The sequence below is a fragment of the Salvia hispanica genome, chromosome 3, assembly GCF_029641045.1.
Source record: "Salvia hispanica isolate PSC_SH4W2 chromosome 3, Shi_PSC_v1, whole genome shotgun sequence".
Taxonomy (NCBI): domain Eukaryota; kingdom Viridiplantae; phylum Streptophyta; class Magnoliopsida; order Lamiales; family Lamiaceae; genus Salvia; species Salvia hispanica.
In genome coordinates, this window is record NC_142694.1 from 47,705,887 (window position 1) to 47,730,120 (window position 24,234).

The following is a 24,234-nucleotide window of genomic DNA, read 5'->3' on the forward strand; positions in this document are numbered from 1 at the left end:
AAATGGCGGTCATGCCCTACGGCTTTCCCCAGCTGAAAGTCTTGCACATCGAAGAGTCGTGGAATCTCAGAGATGTTAAAATTGGAAAAGGTGCAATGCCGAGGCTTGAGAAATTACAAATAAAAAAATGTCCGTATCTGGAGAACCTCCCTCGAGAGATTAGGTGGATGGATAATCTGGAGGAGTTAAAGATGGTGACCACTAGAAAGACTGCAGTGAAGATCATGGAATCGGGCTTAATCTCCAAAATAAAAGTGGTGGAGATGTTAGAGCTGCATTTGGCCAGAGAATTCACCTCTCTCTATGAATGCTTAGGTAGAGCCGTAGAGGTATGCTTGTCTATCTGATCATTCCAATATTATGATTTGAAGGATAACATATCCATACGTATTCATAGGTATTAAAGATAATTTATAATCAATCGCCATTTAATATTTTTTGTTTTTTTTGGGGGGGGGAGGGGTGGGGGTCCTCACCTTTGCGGAATTCGATTAATCTTGTTTGTTTGAACGGGTTTTCGGGTTATGGCCGGAAATCTCCTACACCGGGTGGCAGGGTTTGAAACTGTGACCTCAATGTCACCACAACTTTACGCTGCCAATAGTGTTATAATCCGTTAATAACTTTGAATTCATGTAGAGTTAACTAGTTTTTTATTCCATAAATCACAACTCCAAAATCTAAATACTTTTTTGATGTGATTGATTGTCTATAAATACGCGGATAGAGGGTCTTATCTAGATCTTACCACACATTTAATTATTGAAACATAGAGAGTCGTCTATTGAAAAGACCTAGCGAAATAAAGAAATTGAAAAAGAGATAAAAACTAGAGTATATATTGAAAACAGTTAGTAAATTGTAAGATTATGAATAAGTGTATTATTGACTAAAACCTTAATTCTATTTCTCCGAACTTATTATTGTGCATTGAGTTTTTCACAAATTGATTTGGTTGTTACTTGAAAATCTTAATGCTTGAATGCAAGCAACATGCAGTCGTACGGGTACCGTGGGTACCCAAACCCGATTTTGCGGGTACCCGTACCCGAAAACTTCAATATTTTACTACCCAATCCCGACCCATATAGTTAAACGGGTAACCCCATACCCTCATCGGGTATCCCAAACCCGCAGTTGCGGGTATCCAAACCCGCATACATAATTTGAGTTGTGTATTATATTATTCAATGATATTGTGATTTTAGTTTTCGCTTACCATCAATGCTAGTAATCTAATACAATAATTTCATGTACAAGTCCAAAATTCTTGAATGAATTTTGGTATTGTTGCTAGTTGCTACACTATGATTTTAGATTTTTATTTTTTTTACTTTGTTGTATTTGCATAATTTCCAACTATTTATGCACAAATATGATGAATTATCATCTCTTAAGTATAATATAACTACGTATGAAATATAATGCAAAATCCAAATTTCAAATAAGCAAATACTATGATTAAAACATCAAGCATGTCTAAAATTAAATCACCATTAAAAAATTTAATATAAAACCAAAAAAACTTTTTCATCAAAAATTTAAATATAAATAACTTCAACTAAAAGTCTAAATATTTTTAATCTCTAATCTAAAGACACTAAACTAATAAAAGTTTCACTTTCACCGATCTTGCAATGCTTCATTTGGTAGCGGATAAATAATTTGAAATAAAAAGTATCGTGGTGGAATATATAGAGATTTGAAACTGATTAACTAAAATTAAATATTTGAAAATCTTAACGCTAAAAATAACGGGTATTATCGGGTTTAACGGGTATACCCGCCCGGGTAGCGGGTTTAACGTTTCCCATTGTCGTCGGGTAGTGGGTACCCGCTACCCGCCGAGTAGCGGGTCGGGTTGAGGGTTTCCCGATACCCGCTATCCATTTCGACACCCCTAGTCGTACAGTTATTTTGGATCAGCAGATTGAATTCTAACTTGTCTCAATACTATATTTATCAGAAGGAAAATACATTCGGAGGAAGACTGGAAGGGGCTCTCATTCTACACTATAAACCAATACAACGTTACATAAATAGATGCTCAAATCTACATTTGATTCATATAAAGCCATACAAAGTTATTCAATTCGATTGAAGGAGATGGGATAAACACAAAGAAGAATGCCTTCCCACGTTTGACATACAAAGAAAAGACTGAGTAACACACCCTTAAACATCAAGAAGATATTGCTTCTGAAGTGACATTTCCTTCAGTGATAGGGCTAACCGACGGAAAACTTCAAGGCTGTTCCCTGTTTTGTCCTGTGAATCAACATTCAACGTCAGACCCAGAGTAACAGGAGGGAATTACATAACTAATTAAAAGTTACAATAGGTGAGCAAAGATGAGTTTAGATTGCAAGAGGCTTGGGTCTGGTTTTACGATTTTCTATCAGGATATAACTGATATTAATACTTGAACCATAATCACCAAAAAACAACAAAATTACTGAATTGAGAATTCACAAGGCAAAATATCAACTTAAGCAGCATACCTCACTCAGCGATTCAAGTCTCTCAAGAACTGAAACTAGTTCTCCACAAAGCGAAAGCATGTCCTCTTTATCATCCAGAGAGGAGTCATATGTGATTGCCTTCTGAGAGTGTCTATAATCATGAGCATTTGAACTGTATGTACACAGGAAAATGCATCAGCGGAACATAAATTAAATTAGAATCATCAAGAATTAAAAAAAGTGCTCTACCTATCTTGAAAATGAACAAGGATGATGTTCATCAAATTTTGTGATAGCAGAAGCAATAGCATGATAAGCTGACTCCTGTGTCCAACGATCCGGCACATACCCACCATTGCAATATACCTCCTGCCCACACGGGAAAAGAAATGAGGTGCATATACAGCTTTAAAAAAAGAAATATGGTACATATATATACACCATCTGACAGATCCACCATGACTAAGTCAACTAGCAATTTATAAGGAATAATTTGTAGATCATAAAAGATCAAGTAGATCTTGAAAATGAACCAAGGATGATGTTCGTTTTCTGCAGTTCCAATTCTAAACCATAGCAAGCAGAAAGTTCCCACAGCTTTATGATACACAAACATATACAGTTATTTGCTTGCTAAAAATCAGCTTCTCTGCTTTAAGGTGTTTTCTCACTCCCTCTCTCATTGTGTATGTGTGTGTTACTGTGAGCGTGTACAAGTGATAAATAGACAGAGAGAGAGGAACCTTTTTTGGATACTTTCAGAGGATGGAGAATAATCTTGGGATACATATAAATTGATGATTTCATCAACTTCTCGTCTTGATAACTCATTGATGTCTTTAATCTAGAAAAACAGAAATTACAAACCTTTTAATGTGACATATAAATAAACTAGGAGTATGAAACAAATATCACTCGATCATTCTGCAAACCTTGTTGAGCAACAAATATTTTTCCTCAGCAGCTTTTTCAAGTGCAGAAGCTAGGATACTAAGGAAAGTAGCTAGTAAAGCTAGTGTAGGCTGTTGGGATGCAGAAGCAGTAGCAACATCTGAAACCTAAAGGAATGCCGAGTAAAACATATTTCATCATTTTGAAAATCCAGATTTGAGAACAAAACCAAACTAATAGCAGATTATAAATTTACCCACCTGCAGCCTTAGAGACTTCTTTGTAACAAGAAAATAAAGGTAAGAGCTCAAACTAAAGGAGAGACGGGATATACTAACATCAGCTTTCTGCAAGTTCTGAAAAATCATGTCATATAAAGAAAATAAATAAATATCATAAAAACTCAAGATGTCTAGTTCTTTCATTCCTCCATCCATTAAATTACTAAAAGTAAGGGAAATCTAACTACCTCTGATCGCACAGATTGTATTGATGAGAAAATGTCACGAGAAAAGAGAGAACTCATCATTCCAAATAGCCCTTGAACTAATCCATATTTGTCACTCTCCTCGTATGGCCAAACCTTATAAAAGTCAACAGTTTATAGTTAGAGAAAAGCTCTTAACAAAAATTTACAACTGTTGAATCCTGAAAGCCAATAGAGAATAATTGAGCAAAAGATTTTAAATTTGTATGCTAGTAGTTAATTTGCATCTATTATACAAGAAATGCAACCTACTATCTGGACAAAATACATAAACACAGCAATCACATGCACCTTGTTGACATTGATCTTTACCTTGCTAAGTATACCCACAACGAGGTTGATTATTTCCATTGTAAGTTCATTGGCATCTGAAAGATCTTCCTGGAGGATTTGATCAAACAGTAGTTGATGACCTTTAATGAATTCTATGATTTCACGAACCACTTTATTCTTCACCTGTCATACACTAGAATTAAAAGGATGTACTTGGACAGGTCACAAGAATAAGGGGAGAAACAAATTGCCTATGACAAAGCCATCTAAGGTAAACTGAAGAAACGATAAATCAAAGGACTGGAACAGCTAAAAGCAGTTGAAATACAATGCATATGTGATGACTGTTTTGGAATAAAAAGTTTTCATCAAGACAACATTGACCTTAAACATATAAATATACTAGTCATGGTAAGCTGCAACATGCACCAATAGGCCCAGGGATGCCATTGTGTTAAATGCATTTAACTTTATCAAAATTAAACATTGCGCCTCAGCGTAATTGGTTGATTGACAAAGGCATGCCACTAGCCACTTTTACAACAATATTTCCTTCGATACTAATTAATTTTATGTGTACTTGTTGAGAAAGCCCAGCCTGAATGCAGGACGTAGAAATTATATGAAATAGTTTGACCCAATTCTTAAGAGCGTAGAGGATGAAACTGTATAGTGCTTCTCTTAAACGGTTATTTTGTATAATAGTACATAACAAGTCCATTTATAAAGATTTGTTGAGTTGTCTAACCTCAAGGAACTCAGACGTATCAACCAGTGAAGTTATCGAAAACAAAAATCTCAGCGTAGGAGCAATCACCATTCGCTGTTTATCAACATCAAAAGAATTCTTCCCAAACTTGTTGTCAAGGCGCCGAATATTTCCCTGATGCAGGTTAGTAATTTATTCAAAGCCAATTAAATAAGGCCTTCTGATGTACTGATGGGAAGGATAAGAGAAGACATGACATACCTTAACAGGAAGATGTAGAGCTCTGCAAGAAGCAATGTGCTGAAGAGATCCCATAGAAAATAAATGCTGAGAACCCAGTCGCCCGTATTTATGGCTTATTCTCAGAAGCAAAGAAAGTTCTGCTTCAAGAGTACAGAGGCGCTGCATAGAATCTAATGAAAACCCACCATCCTGAATAGTAGTAAGAATATAGAAGGAAGAAATGAGCTTAGAAAATTCATAGGCTGCAAATAGAACAGCAATACAAACATGGCATGCATATCACATATACAACTGCCTTGTACATGCACACTGTATAAAGTTAATACATCTGAAGTTCACTTCGAAAAGCTAATATGGTTCTTAATTTTTTCATGTGGTTCTTAATTTTGAATAGGCACAAGCACTAGAAGTTCTTCTGAACTTATCTAAAATGAAACCAAAGAACATTGGCAGAAGCTATCAGCAAATATAGCAATTTAAATAAGCACATAATTGGTCGTGAAGTTTAAGACTCACTACCATTATAGTGGATGAGCAGAATTTAGAAAAAAATATGAGGTTTTTCATTATTAACATAGAAAATATAATATATACATATATATAAATGAAAAGGTAATGCTAATGATACGCAGTGCATTCATATCCTCAATCTTCTTTCTTCTTTGAGAGAAGGAACTTGCTGTTTATTCTTCAACAAAGAAAATATTCCAAGCACAACATATGTACTAAGGTTGTTCAAGTCATCAAAACTAAATTGCATGCCTAAAAGATAATAAGACAATATTAAGAGTTACATCAAAACAATATTAGGCATATAGTTTTGGAAATGGAAAGGCTTAGGCTCCTTTACCTGACAAGAAAAATTACTTATGCTCGTGAAGCAACTCCTTAAGAAACCTCTAGTCTCAAGTTGGCTCAAGAAAAACTTATCATGATCTACACGGACGAGTGCATCCAGGACATACAATGATATAGTCCTTATGGATTCACTGCCTTGTGTAGCATCTTTTATAACCTATATACAAAAAAGAAAAAAGTAAATAAATAAATGATACAAATCAAAAGGACGAACAAGTAGGTAAAGGCTCACAAAATAAAAAAAAAAGCTCGCTCTGATTTTTCATTTACTTTTAAGAGGCGATTGGAGAGGAGACGACAATGTAAAAAACTGCACCTTAAGAAAACTATCCATAGTAGCATTGAATATTGGCACTCTTTGGATAGAACAGAGTAATGGTCAGTTCACTCCTGCAACCCATCCAGACATAATACTTGTGTGTTCTCACTCACTTATCTATTTATTTAATTAACAGCTTCATTGTGTGGAATCTTCCTAATTTTTGTATTCTTTGGTAATTTACCAGCTTTAGGCTATGTCTAAAAAATTGTGCCACTTGATAAGGGAATACTGTCCAATTGAACATAACAGACTCATACAATCTTGCAGATAGTAGAAGAAACTAACATTGTGAGAAATCATCGCAATTCAATATAGAAACATAATTCCATTATAAATAAACTGTTTAAACTCTATAATGTATCTGCTCCAACCATTATGAAGCAGCAGGTTTATACTCCATGCTCTAGAATGTTCTATCAGAACCATTAGAATGGTGTCGTAAATGACATAAACTATATTAAGCGATTCAAATTTGAAATCATGATAGCAAAACTTTCTTTTACACATGTTACATGTCCAGGAAAAATCAGGAGAAAGACGATATCGGATAGTCTACAATTAGAACTAAGTTTTTCTTCGGAATGTAGCATCAATTTCTTAAGAAAAACATGACATCATAATCTACACCAATTGTTGAGATCTTGAGGAATGATTAACTTATTAACAGAATCCTAATCTGCAGGGTCCCACATACAACATAAACCAAAGTTCATATTTCCTACTTATATAAGTAGTACACCTTCCTTAGTTATTGATCTTATTCTCCTGGCATTACACTATAGGTCACAGTTATATTTCATTCTTAAAGGTATTAGACTGCGTTCTTTGATTTCAGCATCTCAGAGTGTAATGTGAAGGTAGGAAAAAACTAAACATTTTACCCTGCTTATGTTCATCAGCAACAAATGGTAAAACATTAATCAAATAACATGGAGAAAGTGAAGAGTGCAATTTCAGAGAAGATATTTGTGATTATCCAACCAGATTAAGAATAGGCTGGCCTTCCTTTCTGAGGATTGAAAAGTTTGCATGAGCTAATTCAGCTTGATCTTTATCAATCTGTAAGAGATGTGCTCTGGTCAATAAAATGAAAGTGCTAGAAATAAATGTTTAAATTATGAATCTGAACCTTTTCAAGATCGAATTCTTCATCTTCTTGTCCATTTTCAGACAAGAACTGCAAAATTGTTGCCGGAACATCGGAATCAAGTATGTGCTGACAATACTGGAAATAGCTAAGAAGCAATGCATATTGGCTGGATTAAGAAATAACAAAACATATTCAAAACTTATTAGTTTTCACTTTTCATTTCTAGACATTGCAATGAGGAAGCAGTATATTCTCAGTCAGATGTCATTACCGCCTTCTCAGTGCTTCTGAAGATTCATGTCTAAGAATTGCCATGATTAGCTTGAATAAAATAGAGCGGCAAGCTCCATTAGATAATTGTTTGCTCATGATAATGTCAAGGCATGTGACGGTATCAGATGTTGAGTCACTAGAGAAGACAAATCTCTCATCACGCAGTTTTGCCATGCAAGTGAGACCAACCTTGAAAGATGCAACAAATCATCAATATACATTCAATATATACAGAAATAAGCTCGAAGAAGCTGATTTATTTGGTTTATAACCTGGGTTAATATCTGAGCCATCTTCAAGGAACAGTCAGGAGCACCAGAGAAGTTCAAGGTAGCATCTAGTAACCTGCTCATATGACTCTAGAGTGAGTACCAACACAAGCATACCTTAGTAGATAACAAAATGGCAGATATGGACCTACTTGAATAGTATATCAGATCGATTCTCAAGAAATGAGATCCTTTGGGATGCAGCTATCTGGAGGTAAACAAATAGGATCACAACCAAAAAATAAGGAAGACAATAAATAAATTTAAATAGGAAGGAGGCAATAAAAAAAAATCAACTTCTTAAATCAAAACCAAAATTTTCATTTACCAACTTCCAGGCATCTTGTCACCTTAAAAGGCTAAGGATCAGCACCAAGAAAAAGAAAAATGGCAGGACTGATTTTATGCATATACAAAAGAAACAAAAAAGTTTCCCCCAACTTCCAGAGCAAACTCAATTTGTGAAAGATTCATGACTAAAGCGTATTGTAAGAAAGATATGCACAAAATGGAGCAAACCTCAACAATCTGCGACCAGCTTGTTGACATATGTAGCTGTGCAGCTTGTTCCTCAAGGTTCTTGTTGTATTTCCATCCCCATCTTAAAAGTTGTTGAATAGCTTCCCTTATTTCGTTCAACTCAGCTTCACCCTGAAAAGTACTTGACTGGGCATCGTACAAATTGAATTTCTGTCAAGAGAAAGTGTAATCAATTTATTAACTTCATTCAATGAAATCACAAGTAGACGAATCGAACATGAAGAGTGAGGAGGTGGGGACGAGAAAATACCTGCCATAGTCTATCTCTAAGAGATTCTAGGTCAATAAGGCGATCTCCACGTTCAGAACTGTAATAGACACTCCTTCCTGATGTAGTTGCGCTGGAGAGGATATCCTCAGCCTGCAAAGCATGTGACATTAGATAAAAGTAAATATACTACTGTAAAAATGATTTCACCTTACCAGGGATGAGTATTTTGCACTAGAAACAAACTGCGACGACTTCAAAGTGATATCAGGCGACTCAAACTGGACAACACCAAGCAACTCGAGCACCTATTATCCAAAATAAGGGTAAACCAACAAGTGTACACATTTTAGACAAGCACTGAATCCAAGTAATGAAGGAACTGATTACCTCACTATATAATTTTCTATTAGTGAGATAAAACTGATTACATCGAGAAAAAATTGCTTATCCTGATAAATATGATAGAAACACATTACCTTACTCTTACTAATGGGACCATTTGCTCCAATTTGTGAGTCATTATGAAGGATATAATTGGATCCATCGAGATCAATGCCATATTCCGCATGTCTTTGGCCAAACAACTCAGTGAGAATACTTTGGCAGGCTTCATGATGATTGCGATCTAGTATGTCTGCTGAGTGTAATTCTACAGATAAAAGCTTCAACAGCCAGGCTCTCTACAGGAGGCAAGAAGCAAAAATTAGCAAGGAAGCAATTACTTGTTCTGATGTCAAGGCTAGCACCATTTAGTAGGTTTTGATTCTACTTTATAACAAAGCAAAATAGAAGTGTTAAACTAGAAACCAATCAACCATGCATTGGCAGCCGGGCACATGCACAAAAAGAAATAGAAATGAAATACGCATACACATTACAGATGAATATAAATATGGATTAGTCAGTAATAAAACCTGATGAAGTGAGCTGATTCGAAGCGCCTGGCTGCTCTTTGGAAGGGGAGCAACACCAATTGAACTCAGATGCTAGATTTTAGGACATATAATCAATATAATATTAGCCAAAGCCTCCTCGTTGACTTAATAAACAAATTTGAATAGATCATGGCAAAGGAATCACCTTAACAAAAAACTGGTACTTCTTGGTACACAGCAAATCCATAAGAGGTGCAGAAGTCAATGGATCCACGCAAAGTTCATAAAGGAGCTGCAGAAAAGTACTTAGCTTATGCTGACATAGGTACAAAGCAGATGGTTCTACAACATCCACATCATCGAATCATTGACAAATAGCATAAACATTTATTAACGCTCCTAACCTGAAAGCCAAACTCATGAAGCAAAGCATTGACACCTGGAATCAAAAGTTTGTCCAGAATTCCAAGAACGACCTTCAAACAACTATAAGACACAATAAAGCATGTTATATGTTTAACAAAGTAGTGCAAAAGAAATCAAATCAATCTATAAAATAAGTGTAGTACTAGTGTATTTTTAGTGAAATAGCTTTAAAAAACCTGTACTGAAACTTTGGTTGAAGCAATGTCCTCTCAACCGGGCCATCAATGTCAAATTTAAGCAATAGATGAGTGATATTTGGAGCTGGTCTACTGATATTGTCGATAAGAAGCTGCATTCAGAACATTAAAGTTATGGACTCTCTAGATGGATCATAACAGATGCAGCAAAATATAAAGAGAATTAAAGCAAATTTAGCCAACTCTTTAAGTTTAAATAAACAGTGTTAAATTCTGATGTGATTCTCTTTCGTATAAGTGTTTAGTAAACAATGGCTATGTGCTTTGAGGCAATGAAACAAAGTAACTCTTAGTTTCTGACATTACTGCAAGCCAATTAGTGGTCAAGCATTAGTTGAAAACGATTTCATCAGGAGGTTGTGGGCGAGCAACTCAGTTTCAATTCAATCAATATTTCCTGCTTCTGTCCTTTCCAGGTATTCTTTTCCTTGATGGGATTTATCCCATCGGCCTTCTTCGACAAGTGCTAGACAAGTCCAGGCCACCCCCATTAGTAGTTTGCAATGGTGGTTGTCGTAGCGAGTTTGTTAAAGGTCCCTGTTCCTTTCTCCACGGACGGTGTGTTTGGTTGTACTAGGATGCCTCATGTCCCTTCTCTTTGTTGTTCTTGGTTATATTTTTCTTCTCCCCTAGGCTTTGTTCTAGAAAACCTCCTTCTGTGATTGTGGTTATCCCATCGCATTCATCGGCTTTTCCCAAGTTGAGTTATTTCCATTGGGGTATGACAGAGTGTTGTTTTAAAAGTGTACATTTGATTTATTACTTAAACTAGTTTACCATCAAAAGAAAATATGCAAACAGAACTAACCAAGCTCAATTATTTAATGATTGCAAACTACATGTGTCCTATTCAGCTGCATGACCTAAAGTTTCCAACTATTATGAACACATTAAAGTTTCTATATACTACTCTATAGCCCCTTGATGAAATTCTTGCCTCTTTAAGTCTTTTTCCCGTTTAATTTGGTCCAGTTCATGACATGAAATATGAATAGAGATTGGTGCTTTCAATATTGTTGACAAATAAGAATGCATAAAGGCTTTACTTGCATAAATATATTTTTAAAGGGGGGGCTTACTTGCATAATTAGGACACCAGGATCTGTACCACTGTCCTCAAATATTTGACACTCTTCAGACCGCATCTCTAAGCAGGCAGCATAATCCTCAATCAAGGTGCTAGCACTACCAGATTTCAAGAGCAACTGGGAGAGCCCAACCATACGAGAACTGCATCCATTAAGATTAAAGACAAATAGTCATAATCAGCAAGTATTTTCACCTTAAGATTATGACTGCAGATGAAAATAAGGGAGATTGAGCAATTGCCTTAGAATACTCAATATTTTAATGGAGCATAGCTGAATCTGCGGCTGAAAATCATATCGAACGTATTCAAGTAAAGCTACAATTTGACTATGATCTTGAGAGAGAACGACATCCAAAGGCTGCATCAAAGAAACAATCAGGGATTTTTCCACTTAGTGCACTGGCTTATATTATAAAAGTGTCAGCGTGTACAGATGTTCAATAACATTAGGTTGAGCATTAAATGAAGATCACCAGTGGCACGCAACTGAGAGGATAATGAGAAAAGGAATATAAATTAATAGAAGCAAGAAAAGCTAATTAAGGTTAAGCATTCCGACGAGAAGAAAAAAAGAGTTGTAGATTTCCATTTCATTTCATTATTTGTTAGTGGAAGCGGGAACATTACTCCTGCAACCACTACTAGATGGTTTGATCTAGATATCTAGTTTTCTTTTACCTGACGTAGCTGAACCATACTGCTCCATTGAAAAGCATGAGTATATTTCAAAGGTAGGCTAAGACTGAAAGCTTCAGAAAGCCATGAAATAAGAGCTCCATGTCAGGAACTGAAAAAATCTCTTAATTGATTGCTCATAACTTAATCCAAGAAATCCTAATCTCAAAAATTAGGGGAAGGTTCTGATGGCGCCCTCATCAAATCAAGGAACTTTTATAAGGATGCTCACCATTAGAGCTTGAAATGATTCCTTTGGATTGACAAGCTTTTTCAGCACACTGCCTCAGTATATTGATGTAGTAGTGTAAATGCAGGGATATTTGTGAACTAACGGTAAAATGACTATAGAATTAAATGAGAGAAGAATTACCTATTTAGAAATATTGAAATTGTTCAGAACCTCGATATCTGATCTAACATGTTTCCATCAAAATTATGAAATTAACTCATAAAAGAAAAACAGTTATTAAGAGTTGTCAAAAAGTGAAAAGAAGCAGCACTTTGCCCCATAGATCAACATTCAAATATAGCATTGAATAATGGGCAAAAACAAGATATAGCAATAAATACCTGATACAGGGGGCGCCAGAAGTCAGAAACACTTGAATCTTTTTCCATAACAAGAACCACAATTTCCAAACAAAGCAGGACAGCCTTTTCAAGGAGCTGCCCGTGAATCTGATTTGTACGTTCTGTGATTAGAAAATTAACTCCTTGTAAAACAATCCCCAATACATTCCGAAACAAGGTTTTCCCACTCATAAAATCCTGCATAATAACCAATAAAAAATTCATGAGAAACTTTTCAACCCCGTAAGAATAACAGAATATAATTTATCAGTTTTAATCATAACCCAAGTTTTATTAGAAGTAATATTAAGAAAGGCAAGCACAAAAAGGAAAATGATATGCAGACAATACAAACACACAATCACCAAAATGAATAATGTAGATTAATTTAGTGAGATGGTTAATACTCCCTCCATCCCCAAAGAATATGCACTTTGGGTTCGGCACGGGTTTTAATGCAAAATTGGTAGAGTAAGAGAGAGGTAGAGAGAAAGAGTAATTAAAGTATTGTTAAGAGGAGAATGGGTCCCACCTCATTAGAGAGAAAAGAGTTACCAAAATTAGAAAGTGCATATTCTTGTGGGACGGACTAAAAAGGAAAGAGTGCATATTCTTGTGGGACGGAGGGAGTAGTTCTTTTCCCATGCAGTGTGCAATTTAATTTCAAGCTTTAGCATTTACATAGTTCAATTTCTACAAATACAAATCTCACAAGCTTTGGGTTCTTTCAAAACAAGAATTTACTATAGTCGACATGAGAGAATATGAAAAGCAGACAATACAAAAACACGATCACCCAAACAAAATGACAGAAGCTATCGTTTTTAATAATGTAACAGCATCCTTGTTAGCGAGAGGATAATAATCTAATACCACTCACACACCTACATAAGTTACAGATTGGTGAATATGCATCAGAAGAAGAAAGAGCTTTAAAACTCTTTTAGCATTGCAAATGTTAAGATACTTGTTCCTGGTCCTTCATATAAAGCTGTTTGCCAAATGTACTAACTCTTTAAAAAAGCAAAAAAAAATCAGATTTATCATAAGAAAAATAAAAGCAGACTGGCAAAACTGAATGGAAACATCAGCAATTCAACAAAAGCACCTACAGATGATCAGAAAACAAGCAAAAAGCTAATACCTTCATAATTTCAACAACTGGAAGCTGCATATGAATTGGATAAGACTGTCGCCCCGATGAATTTTGAGATTCGTCAACAAAAGCATCACTATCTTCTTCTCCTACATCATACATGCTCAACATCCTACACATGACAACATTTGCAGAATGGCATTACAAAAATAACATTCTGAAACTAAAGTAGAGATATTATAGCTAGAAGTTAAAAACACATATAAAGAATCAGATATCAAAAATAAATTTTAGTGAGGCTGCTTAATCCAGGAATTGATCGAACTCACATCTGAAAATGCTTAAGACAAGCTATAACTAGTTGCCACTTCTCAGAAGGATCTGCATAGGCTCTCTGTGGGAATGGGCTAAATACATGATCATATACAAATCTGAAGATGCCAATGAATCTGGTAAAACAAACGATAAAAATGTTAACAAGAATTTTACAAGTTTTACTATAATAAATTTTGGACTATGAATACCTATGACCTCTATCACTGACATCCTGTTCGTCAGAAACAAGAGTATTTAATAGATTGATGAAGGAGATAGTGGAAGGATATTGCTCTCTTCGAGCTTCAATTTCATTCAGCTCAAATCTCATATCATACACCTGCAACGAAAAAAGTAACAAGACTGCAAATCAGATAAGATAGCAATTAAAATGAGAAAGTAAAGGAAGATTGATTTGAGTTCGTATGCATTGACCACCTGAGTTTCACATACGATTTCAAACGAAAGACTATACTATCGAATAGCTTAAGGGTATCAAATCAATCCATTGATTAAATTTTGGTCATGAGAATGTGATACTCAAGAAAATATTGGGTAAGTTCTATTATTGAAAGAGATTATATAAATTTATGGGTAATATAAGCAGAGAGGCAAAGTAACTCACCTGTGTCTCCATAGTTTGTCCAGTGTATCCGGCATTGGGTGCAACAACAACAGGTAAGTCATACTGCTCCAAGAACCTCCAAATTGTTTCTTTCATAATAGGAGATACATGAACAAATGTAGCAATGGCATTGCGCAAAGCACCCTATAAATACATGCAGAAGACATTCAGGAATCTTAACTTGCTGGAGGAATAGCATTAAAAGGTGAGAAAAACTCTAAAATTGTGAGAAGAACCTTGAGATAAGGAGGAACATTCTCATAACTGAGGAGTTTGAACAGTGGCTCGATATCAGTAAACCAGTTCTTCCTTTCACTGGGATTTCCATTTTCCACAACCTATATCACAGGGAAAGGATAATAAGCTAAAAACAAGTAAAACCTTCAGTTTTTATTTACAAAGTATAAACATGGCTTTGGGAAGAAAAATAAATAAACAGTTCACAAATCTCGTAAAAGATAAATCAGTCCATAAACACAACCAAAAGCTTCTTCAATAACAACATAATATCTTTGGTCGATCATAAAATAGGGCCTGTTACAGTTTCAGTCATCTGAGAGTCTGAGACTGCTTCCTGGAGTTCTGATAGTGTTATTAAGCTACTTGGGAAAAAGATAGCAGCATGGAAATTTGCTATTGGAAAAGAAGAAAAAATTATCTATTGGACTGAATGGAAGGAGCCAGAAGTGGACAGGACATCCAGAGGAAAAACTAACAAAGAGAAGGCTATAATTAAAACAGAGCTAATATCTCCATTCTTTAAACATGTATGACCAATTTCATCATGGTTTAGAAAGCATGAGATAATCCCAAACTTAATCCTATCCCAACACTGATACAGGTTCCTTCCTTATGTTAAAACATCTTTTCTTCCCCTCAACAACCAAATAGATCAAGAAAAATATAACCCTAATGATGTACAACAGTACAAGCTAAAAATCATTTAGTCCATAAAGGTAAATGCAATTGGAAAATTATTGATGTTCAACTGGTAAGTGGTCAAGACAATTGAGTTTGAATAAAGTGTATAAATCTTCACCTTTTTCAGAACACTCAAATACGCAACTAGTGCTTTGGAATCGCCTTCTTGAAACTCTGGCAATACTGCCCCAGGTGTCTGAAAAGACTGCTTAAACTTTTCCTCGTAAATAGACAAACAGTCGAATAAAGTACTCCACCCAATAGAGCGAAATATTTTCCCCTGAAGCAACTCAAAAACTTTGGAAGCGCCCTCTGGAGTACAAGCCTAAAAAAGAAGGCAACACTAACCGAGTAAAGAATGGAAATGAAATTACTGTAACTTTATTATTATTTTTAGCAAAATAGTGGACAGGGAACATACCAAGGAACTTAGCATGTTCAAGAACGCCACGAGCGTTTGAGAATTGGTATGATCCTCACCAGAAAACTTAACAAATGTCCAAATAACATCATTACCAGAGAGTAATTCAGGTTCCTTCTGCAGAAAGTTGTAGCACAGTTAAAACAGTCGGATTTTGAAATAACACCATCAAAGCGAAACATCTTAAATGACTAAACTAGTAAACTAATTATTGATCTTGCTAGCAACATGAAAACATAATCTACATGAAGTCAAAAATATTTAGTACCAGATACAGGAAAAAGTATTTGAGACTAATTATCAGTTGAGAATAGATATATAGGATGTTAGAGACACTTGAGAGCCTAAAAGACTAAACATCAACCGTACAAATATGAACTTAGGTGGAATACAAATCAAAATAATGCAAGCCAATTCAAGAACCTTGAAAGCCATGTTCATGACTGTGTTCAATACATAATTACTCAACCAGAAAACCCAGGTAGCTTAGTTCAATTAATTAGTTATATACATAAAGATCAGAACCACATCAATATCAAAGATGATACATAACTCTTTGGACTTGTTTGCTTCGGTTGAAATGGGTTGATGGACTACTATACTATAGGATAGTCATTCATTCACTTTGACAGATGACACTAGGGAGGATAACTTGAAGTTAGATACTACTATCTAAGAAACCGATAGACTATTTGGTTCATGTGAATCTTGTGGAGTGAGTTGTGACTCGCATAATCCAAAACAAACAATGACAGCATTTCTTTGAAAAGGAAAGTGAAATCACTTAGTTGGTCCTGAAGATTCCTTTTTTGGCAGCTGAAAAATTATACAGTGGGTCTACATACACTGCACCAAGGACTGGAAGCAACATGAGGAATTAGAGGAAGTCCACAATACTTTATTCTTGCATAAACAAAATCCTACTAGTTAGAATAAGTCTGGTTCAGTCTTAATGGCCGATAGCTTGAGCAATAAATTAGGACATGCAACATGCATCAGGATAGACGAGGAAGATTCTGCTTGAGAAATCGGGGATGGTGCTCTGTACAAGATCTGTTTTCGATGCCCTATCTAGTTATTATAGAATAAAAGTTGGGCACGAGCTCAACCAAACCAATGCACACGCAGGTTATCATCAAATCCACAGTTCAGCCAAGAATGTGCCAAAAACAACCTTCTGCCCTCACTAGAGGAATTATGAATTCTAGACTTCTAGTCATGTTCACCCTGATGAACAGCCTGACCACCTTTTAAGCAACCATGAGCTACTTATTTCAGCCATTTTTATCAAAGTTTCTCATTGTCCTCTTGTGCAGTTAAGCTGGGTGGGAAGTTTTCCAATGAACTATTGTCATTTTGTATTTTGTTAATTCTATTACTCAAAGCAAATAATATACTTTTGTTTGTTCATTGCTTGGTTTAATAGTATTATTTCCATCACAAACATAATTACCAAATTTGCATGTGCAGTAAGGAGAGGAGCAAGAATGTACACCTTATATATTTCACTGACAAACTCTAAAAGAGAGACAAAAGGTTGTGATGCAATTTCAGAAGTTTCTTGGGGATGGGCACCGCTTTCTATCATCTGGTTATGAGTGCCAGCAGCACGGTATGGACTCAGCATGGCCATAGCCTTCTCTTTTGTTTCTTTGACCTGTTAGAATAAATTAGCATCAAAGTACAAATTCCAAAACTATCATAGGAAGAGAAAGACATAAATTTGCACTTGGCAAACTAAGAACCCTTCATAGTCCAAGGTAATTTCAAATTCTATTTTAAAAGTTAACGAATCTAACAAAACATAATACAATGAACCTTGTCCCTGGCAAGTGGATGTGAAAGAAAGCATGTCATTAGCTTGTGAAGATAAGCATTGTAGACATAGACCATATCCTCATCATCATTCTGTAGAAAGAGACAAAATTTAAGTTGATGGCAAGCTCAAGAAAGAGAGAGGCAGCATAAAAAGAATCAGGCAGGTACTCTAAGTCAAAAAAATATTTTAATATCATTCTTTATCGAGTACTGGCAATCTTCATATTCAGAGGGATAATATAGTATAAGCCATAACGAAAGAAGTGAGGACAAATATACAGATGAAAACACAGCAGAAAGAAACACAAATGCAGAGGAACATATAAGCAGAGGGGAATACAATTTCATGCGGGCAAGGGAGCATGAGGGAGCCCAGCGCTAAACAACAATAATATTCACTTACTTCTGACTTACAAGAAACATCTACCAAACTACTCCACACACAAAGACAGTATAGAAAAGACTCAAGTAAATATCAATCGGTTTTGTAGTGTCTGATTAAGAATGGAAAAACATTGTTGGAGCAATTCATAATCAAACCAAATATGCCATACTGCCTAAATACCAACTAAAACTATTGTCCACCCATTTCATATAATATGCACATATTGAAGTACTTAATTACACTAAAAACATTACTCAAAACAAACAACAAAGCACGGACACCCAAAGGCCATAACTCCAGAATGACAACTGTAAAGACCCTCAAAGATGAGCTACACCACATGTGGCTCATTGCACACAAGTCATAACTACATACAATTAGGCCTTGAAAAGATGGCTCTACAAACATGTAAAATACGGAATCAAAGACAAAGAAAAAGGAAATGAGAAACGAAAATCATATTCCTGTTGGCATTGCTTAAAATAGATTTAGAATTGAGATGATATAAAACCCTAGCCACTAGTAAAAAAACATATATACAGCAACGACTTAGGAGCTAGCGACTATTTAACATCAAACTTAAATGATTAAAAGGAGATTCTGACATGCATACAGTAAATCAACCAGAAAACACACAGTGATGCACCAATCCACATTTGAATACCATTTTACAAGATTAGGAAGATTGTCTTTCTATGAAGAGGAATCCATATGCAATTCTAATCTTCACCAAAAGGATTTCATAAATGATCCAGTTATTGCTACATAGCAACACAAAAAGTCACCAACCTGATAAGCTGCAGATCTGAGAACCTTATCGAGCCAAAATTGGAAGACATTATTGGCAAAAATAACTTCCAAGCATGAGAAAATACTTTTCATATCATTGGAAGGAGTACTAGTTGTTATCTCTTTCATATCATTTCCATCTTGCACCAACATCAAATGTACAGCCCATGCAAACCTTACACAATTAACAAAACCTTCAACTAAAGGATCATTTCCCGTAGCCATCACCTGAAGGAACCATTAGATCAAGTAAGAATCATATAACACGCAGATAGATATCAATAAAGTAGGTTAATAATCTTACAATCTCATTAAAACCATGCCTAAATGAAGCATCGTGAGATAACACTGACACTTTGTCAGGTGTTGCACTCAAAGCATCTGATATGAAAGCAATGACAATAGAGAATAGAAGGCTGTATATTATCTGCATAGAAAAAGAATAGAACTCCATATCTCCAGTAACAAAACAAAAATGAACAAAATAATCATAGGAGACTCGTTACAGAGCCTTATAACCATAAAGTTATTTCAGACCTGATGCTTCATGGTATCTGTGGCCCCAGTGTATTCCATAGCACATTCTCTTAAAGCGAAAAGTATATCTTTAACATCTTCAGTGCCTGCATGTATGTAGCAAATGCAGTCTTATCATTCACTCTTGAAAAGCTCTCCTCTTATTCATGTTTGGATGACATGACTTAAATAACTTCATAGCCAAAGGCATGAACCGGAGACTATCTAAGATATGGGGTTAATATTACTTGGAAATAATGAGACTTAAGAGTACTGAGCAAGGGATGCACTTTAGAGGCATGCAATAACCGATTAAGTATGTCATATGTTTTGCAAGAACTGCAAGTTGTGCAGAGCGTGTGAGAGTAGGGGATATACATTAGAGGCGTGCAAAAAGAGATTATGCATGTCATATAATTTGCAAGAACTGCAAATCCCTTTGATTGTATAGTATGTGAAAATACACAATGCTAAAAACATTCTCTCGTTTTTCTATTGCAAAATAAAATGAGTATTTTCATACGAGAATTTTGAACCATTGACTATTGACTCCTTGGAATTCATGAATGATTCTGGGATTTGAATTTCAAATTGTGTTTTCCTAATGACAACATACAAATTGAAGCAGAACTAATCAGTATTTATTTTTCAATTAAAAAAGATTTAAGCGATTAAGCATGTCATATAATTTGTAAGAACTGCAAGTTTTGCAGAGCGTGTTCTATAGTCATACAAATTTGCACTTACGCTGCAGCTGAAAAAGATTCTAAACATTGTAATCAAAATCACAATAGCAGCTTAAAAGTAGTTTCAGCAGAAGATATCCTTCTCAGGCTTACTTGCACGCTCAACCAAAATTGAAAGAACAAGGCAATGACCAAGAATGAGCCTTTCCCTAGAAATTACAGCTTTTCTCTCCACCAAAGCACCCCTCGAGTCAAGAATGTAGCTCTCAGAATTGGGGCCTCCTACACCTGTAGGGTCTTCTCTTTTCAGTTCCTACTTAAGAGAAAATCATGTGATGAACCTAATGTATTCAATACTGAAGAAGGAGATAGGGACAGGGAAAGAGATAGTGACAAGCAAGAATACAACAAGAACAGGGAAAATGTAGGCGTCCCATCAGGAAACACAAAATAGAAGAAAAAACTGCACATACATCATCTTTTCATGGATCTACTGGTAATATAAAACCTTTCAGATCATCCAAATCTACATTAACAAGTAACTGCATTATTGCATTATTCTGTGTAAAATCTGGGTAACGAAGAAATAGTAGAAGAGATAAGATCGCAAAAGCCTATAACTGCAGATCTTTCACTGCTGGCTTGCAAGGAACTTAAGAACAATAAACTCAAATAGGCTGACTTGCATTTCAATCGGTTCCATAAATTGATCCTTCACTGAAGTAAGCTCTAGGTTTAAAGTATTACACCAAGAAAAAATAAAATCTAATGGGTTTCACTTGCATGTCAATCAGACATACTGGCCGTATTACATTTTGCTATATAAATCTCTCCATAATCCATATATGTGCACCTTTTTTCCACACCTATGTTTAGTTCTTATATTGAGCCACTTAACATTCTGATTGAAGATCTGTATCCTAATTCCTACATAAACTACTAAGCACCAAAAAGCATACCTTGTTCCATCTACATCATATCAATTTTAGAGGAGAGCTGAGGACAGAGTACGCACTGCCAGATTGGGATTCGCTTAAAGTTGAATGTTATTAATTTAATCATTAATTGTTTACATGCAGGTCCTTAATGTGCAAGTGCGTGCAACATCCTAAACAATTTTTTCTAACACAGTAAATTTTCAAATTTGAGAATTTGAGAATCTAAACAGACTATATGAGCAAAAGGGCTTGAAATCAAAATTAATAATCAAAATGACCAAATACTGATAGAATACACAGAGAGAAATTACTTCATCTGATGAATAAATCTTTGGAAAAGAAGATTACACCTTTATGAGTGAAATAAACCGCTTTCTAAGTCCAGAAGCAATGAGATCTTCTAAATAACTTTGAATTTCTGCAACAAGATCAGCTTCAAGACCCTCGAGACCCTGATCAAGAACAGTAGCCTGCACAAAGCAAACAGTAATAGCAATTAAGAACACAACAAAAGTATTACTAGGGATGCGAGAAAGAATAAACAATACCCTCAATAGCATGTAAAGTGATGTAAGTAGATCTCTTCTCTCCATATACCAAAGTCCTACACCAAGACGATAAATATCTAATGGGTCACGACCTAGCAATCCCCACTGCAAGAAAACAAAAGATAATGATTTAAAGCAACAAGGAAGCGCAGAGATGCTATATGCTATTCAAAATAGTACTATGATAACAAATATATTACCGTGACCTCTTTATTCAAATAAATTTAACAATTTTCTCATCTGTGATCTGATCTTTCTTCGTTTTTCCTTTTTTTCATTGTTTCCGGTTATAGGCTTGCTTCACCATAATTTGAACTTGATATAACTAATAACGATTTTAAAAATCCAGTTCTAGGCAACACAGCATTATTTTCTTGTGAACATCTACGGACAAGAAAATCAGATGTTACCTCTTGATTGGAAGACACTAGCAAGCGCACGCATTCTATTTCATTGAGATGGAGATCGTCGCTCATCTTTAAAGCCTGAAGATCATAAACAAGTAATTATTTGAAAGGCAGACTGAAGTGTAAGACTTAGACACAATCATACATCAACACGGTTTTGCAAATAAAAGAGAAAATAAGAGCATGTAGGTTAAAAAAAAATGGATTACTGTCACAGTTACAAAAATCAGCTAATCAACCAATTAGGATTTAAGTTTGCTATTAAGCATCAATGCAAAATGTGAAAGATCAGTAGATGGTAGTATAAGCAGCATATTATAACATCTCTTGGCTTAATGGATAAGCAATCAGCTTCCATTATCTCTTTTTGATCCCTAATAATTTATAATTCCAGAAAGTGCAACAAGTTACAGCTAAAAAAAGGTAGAAATGACTAAGGGGTGCAGATTTTTTATCTCATCCAAAATAAGGGGAAAGCTATTATCCTGCATCTTGTTATCTAAGAAATGTTTGAGGATCAGATGCTGAATTACAGTTACTGTAACCAAAGCCAAACATAAGCATTTGCAATGTATTTAAACATTAAGAGTTGCAACGTCATGTTATGCAACACTCTAATACCTGTAGTCACATTTTTCAAAATACCATTTAAACCACATTCTGCTGGTAGTAAAATATGGGAATGCGTGACAAGCACCTTATCCTTTAAGAAAGGATGTTTTTAGTTATATTGTGAGGCAGATCATAAACACATGCGAACTTGAAGGTTAGTAACAAAAAAAGGCTGTGTTGCATTGTAAAGCCATGAAAAGATTGTGATATATTAAGGCAATAAACCCTAAGTTTAATATATCTCAGAGCTTTATTAAATCATATTCTGACATCAATATTTTCTACATCTAAGAATTCATCTACAAGTGAGAAATATAAGCTTATTAGCATAAAACTAAATCCATAATGGAGAGTCAAAAGAAACATCTTCACGAGATAATATGACACTATAGCTATGGACTTCCATTTCTTGCTAAATAAATCAAGTTTCTAATGAATGTTAGTTTAATAACTACTTGTCTTCATTAACCTCAATGATTCACTTATTCATCCTTGTTTATTCATCAAATTCCTCAATCTCCTCAAGGTGGTCAGTATGTTTATTCCAATCCAAAAGTAAAGATTCATAACTTTTGATTAAGATAAAAGGAAGGTGGAAACTAACTATCTGAACATCTTGATCATCGAGAGAGATTGGCGGGGAATCCGGCAGTCTCACTTCTTTGGACTGGACTTGAGCTCTGTCTGACGCTTTTGGAGCCTACAAATTGTGAAATTTCATAAATCGTATTAAAAGATACAGGAGCTGCTGCCAGATAGACAGATGTATGGAAATCTTGCCGCTGTTGTATGCTCCTAAACCAACTTCTAAGGGCCCGGCATTTTGTTTAGAAAACTCATAAGATGTTTCTACGCATCAAGAACAACCCTAAAATCAGGTACCATAACTGGACATTTGATTCATGAAATTGTAGGAAGTAAAATGACGATTTTGGAATCTCAAATTCTCGCAATTCAATTAGCATATGCTAACCTAGTAGAAATGAGAGAATTGAAACATATGAAGTAAGAAGGTACCGGGTAGGAGAGTAGAGATTTGAGGGAAGGGAGCGAGAGGCGGATGGCGTGCATCAGCTCGACCCTCTGGGCAGCCGGAGGCGGAGTCCGCGCCAGCAGCGCCGCTTCGATTGCTGACAAGAGCTGCTTGGCAGAAACCATTGCTGAAGGATGAAGAGATTTCTGCTGCGTTGGGGTGAAGGGAATGCGAGGCGAGGAGCAGCAAGAGAAGAGGGGTAATTAAGGGCGGGAAAAGCCCTAATTCAGGGTTTTAGAATGACTGCGATCTCGCACCACTCTCGCTCTTCTCATATTAATATTCAGAATTTTAAATTACAACTCCGTTTTTTAATTTCTTTTTTCAGTTTCATATATTCAAATTATGATATTTTTAAATCATTTTTTTGTTTTTGCTTAATGAAAAATTAAAGAATATGTATTGTACTATAAAATTGAACAAAAAAGGATACAAATGTTGAAAGTTGAATTTATTGTTAAAATAAAATCTAACATACACCTATCAATCATTTTTTTTTCTCTGCTATTAACATCTTCTTCCTTATTTTGAAAACAAAATTGAAAGAGGAGTATATTGCTCATGTTGCCCACTGCTTGTGCCTATATAAATTGTGACTATAAAAAATGTATTTATTATTAAAATGACTTAATTATTTTCCTAAAGCTCCATTTAAAATGT

General features: G+C 35.3%; 1 protein-coding gene across 2 annotated transcripts; it reads right to left on the reverse strand.

Annotated features, from left to right (window-relative positions):
* Positions 1 to 1,978: 1,978 nt before the first annotated feature.
* On the reverse strand, positions 1,979 to 23,822 carry EMB3142 (nuclear pore complex protein (DUF3414)). 2 transcript variants are annotated; one of them, XM_048113827.2, is made up of 45 exons: positions 23,559 to 23,822; positions 23,146 to 23,241; positions 21,933 to 22,007; positions 21,523 to 21,627; positions 21,325 to 21,444; positions 20,190 to 20,349; positions 19,372 to 19,457; positions 19,139 to 19,261; positions 18,835 to 19,062; positions 17,661 to 17,750; positions 17,338 to 17,499; positions 15,843 to 15,959; positions 15,540 to 15,746; positions 14,737 to 14,838; positions 14,501 to 14,644; positions 14,085 to 14,215; positions 13,890 to 14,009; positions 13,609 to 13,732; positions 12,465 to 12,662; positions 11,456 to 11,574; positions 11,206 to 11,356; positions 10,106 to 10,218; positions 9,908 to 9,989; positions 9,709 to 9,795; positions 9,543 to 9,614; positions 9,105 to 9,308; positions 8,841 to 8,933; positions 8,668 to 8,778; positions 8,397 to 8,567; positions 8,030 to 8,085; positions 7,881 to 7,953; positions 7,607 to 7,797; positions 7,375 to 7,501; positions 7,227 to 7,304; positions 5,916 to 6,080; positions 5,084 to 5,254; positions 4,862 to 4,996; positions 4,153 to 4,296; positions 3,823 to 3,936; positions 3,614 to 3,700; positions 3,395 to 3,520; positions 3,206 to 3,306; positions 2,712 to 2,831; positions 2,502 to 2,634; positions 1,979 to 2,268 (listed from the first exon to the last, which is right to left on the reverse strand). In XM_048113827.2, exons 1-45 carry the CDS (start codon positions 23,697 to 23,699, stop codon positions 2,176 to 2,178), a joined length of 5,646 nt encoding a protein of 1,881 aa, XP_047969784.2. In that variant the 5' UTR covers positions 23,700 to 23,822; the 3' UTR covers positions 1,979 to 2,175. The 2 variants fall into 2 exon arrangements, with proteins under 2 accessions (XP_047969784.2, XP_047969783.2); XM_048113826.2 differs by having other exon boundaries at positions 3,614 to 3,709.
* Positions 23,823 to 24,234: the final 412 nt, after the last annotated feature.

Excerpts from the sequence above, each read along its gene's own strand:
- EMB3142 (XM_048113826.2), bottom strand. The coding sequence starts at position 23,699 with ATGGTTTCTGCCAAGCAGCTCTTGTCAGCAATCGAAGCGGCGCTGCTG. Across the intron at positions 13,733-13,889 it reads TGTCTTAAGCATTTTCAGAT|GATGTTGAGCATGTATGATG; the intron begins GTGAGTTCGATC and ends TGTCATGTGTAG. Across the intron at positions 2,269-2,501 it reads GACTTGAATCGCTGAGTGAG|GACAAAACAGGGAACAGCCT; the intron begins GTATGCTGCTTA and ends GTTGATTCACAG.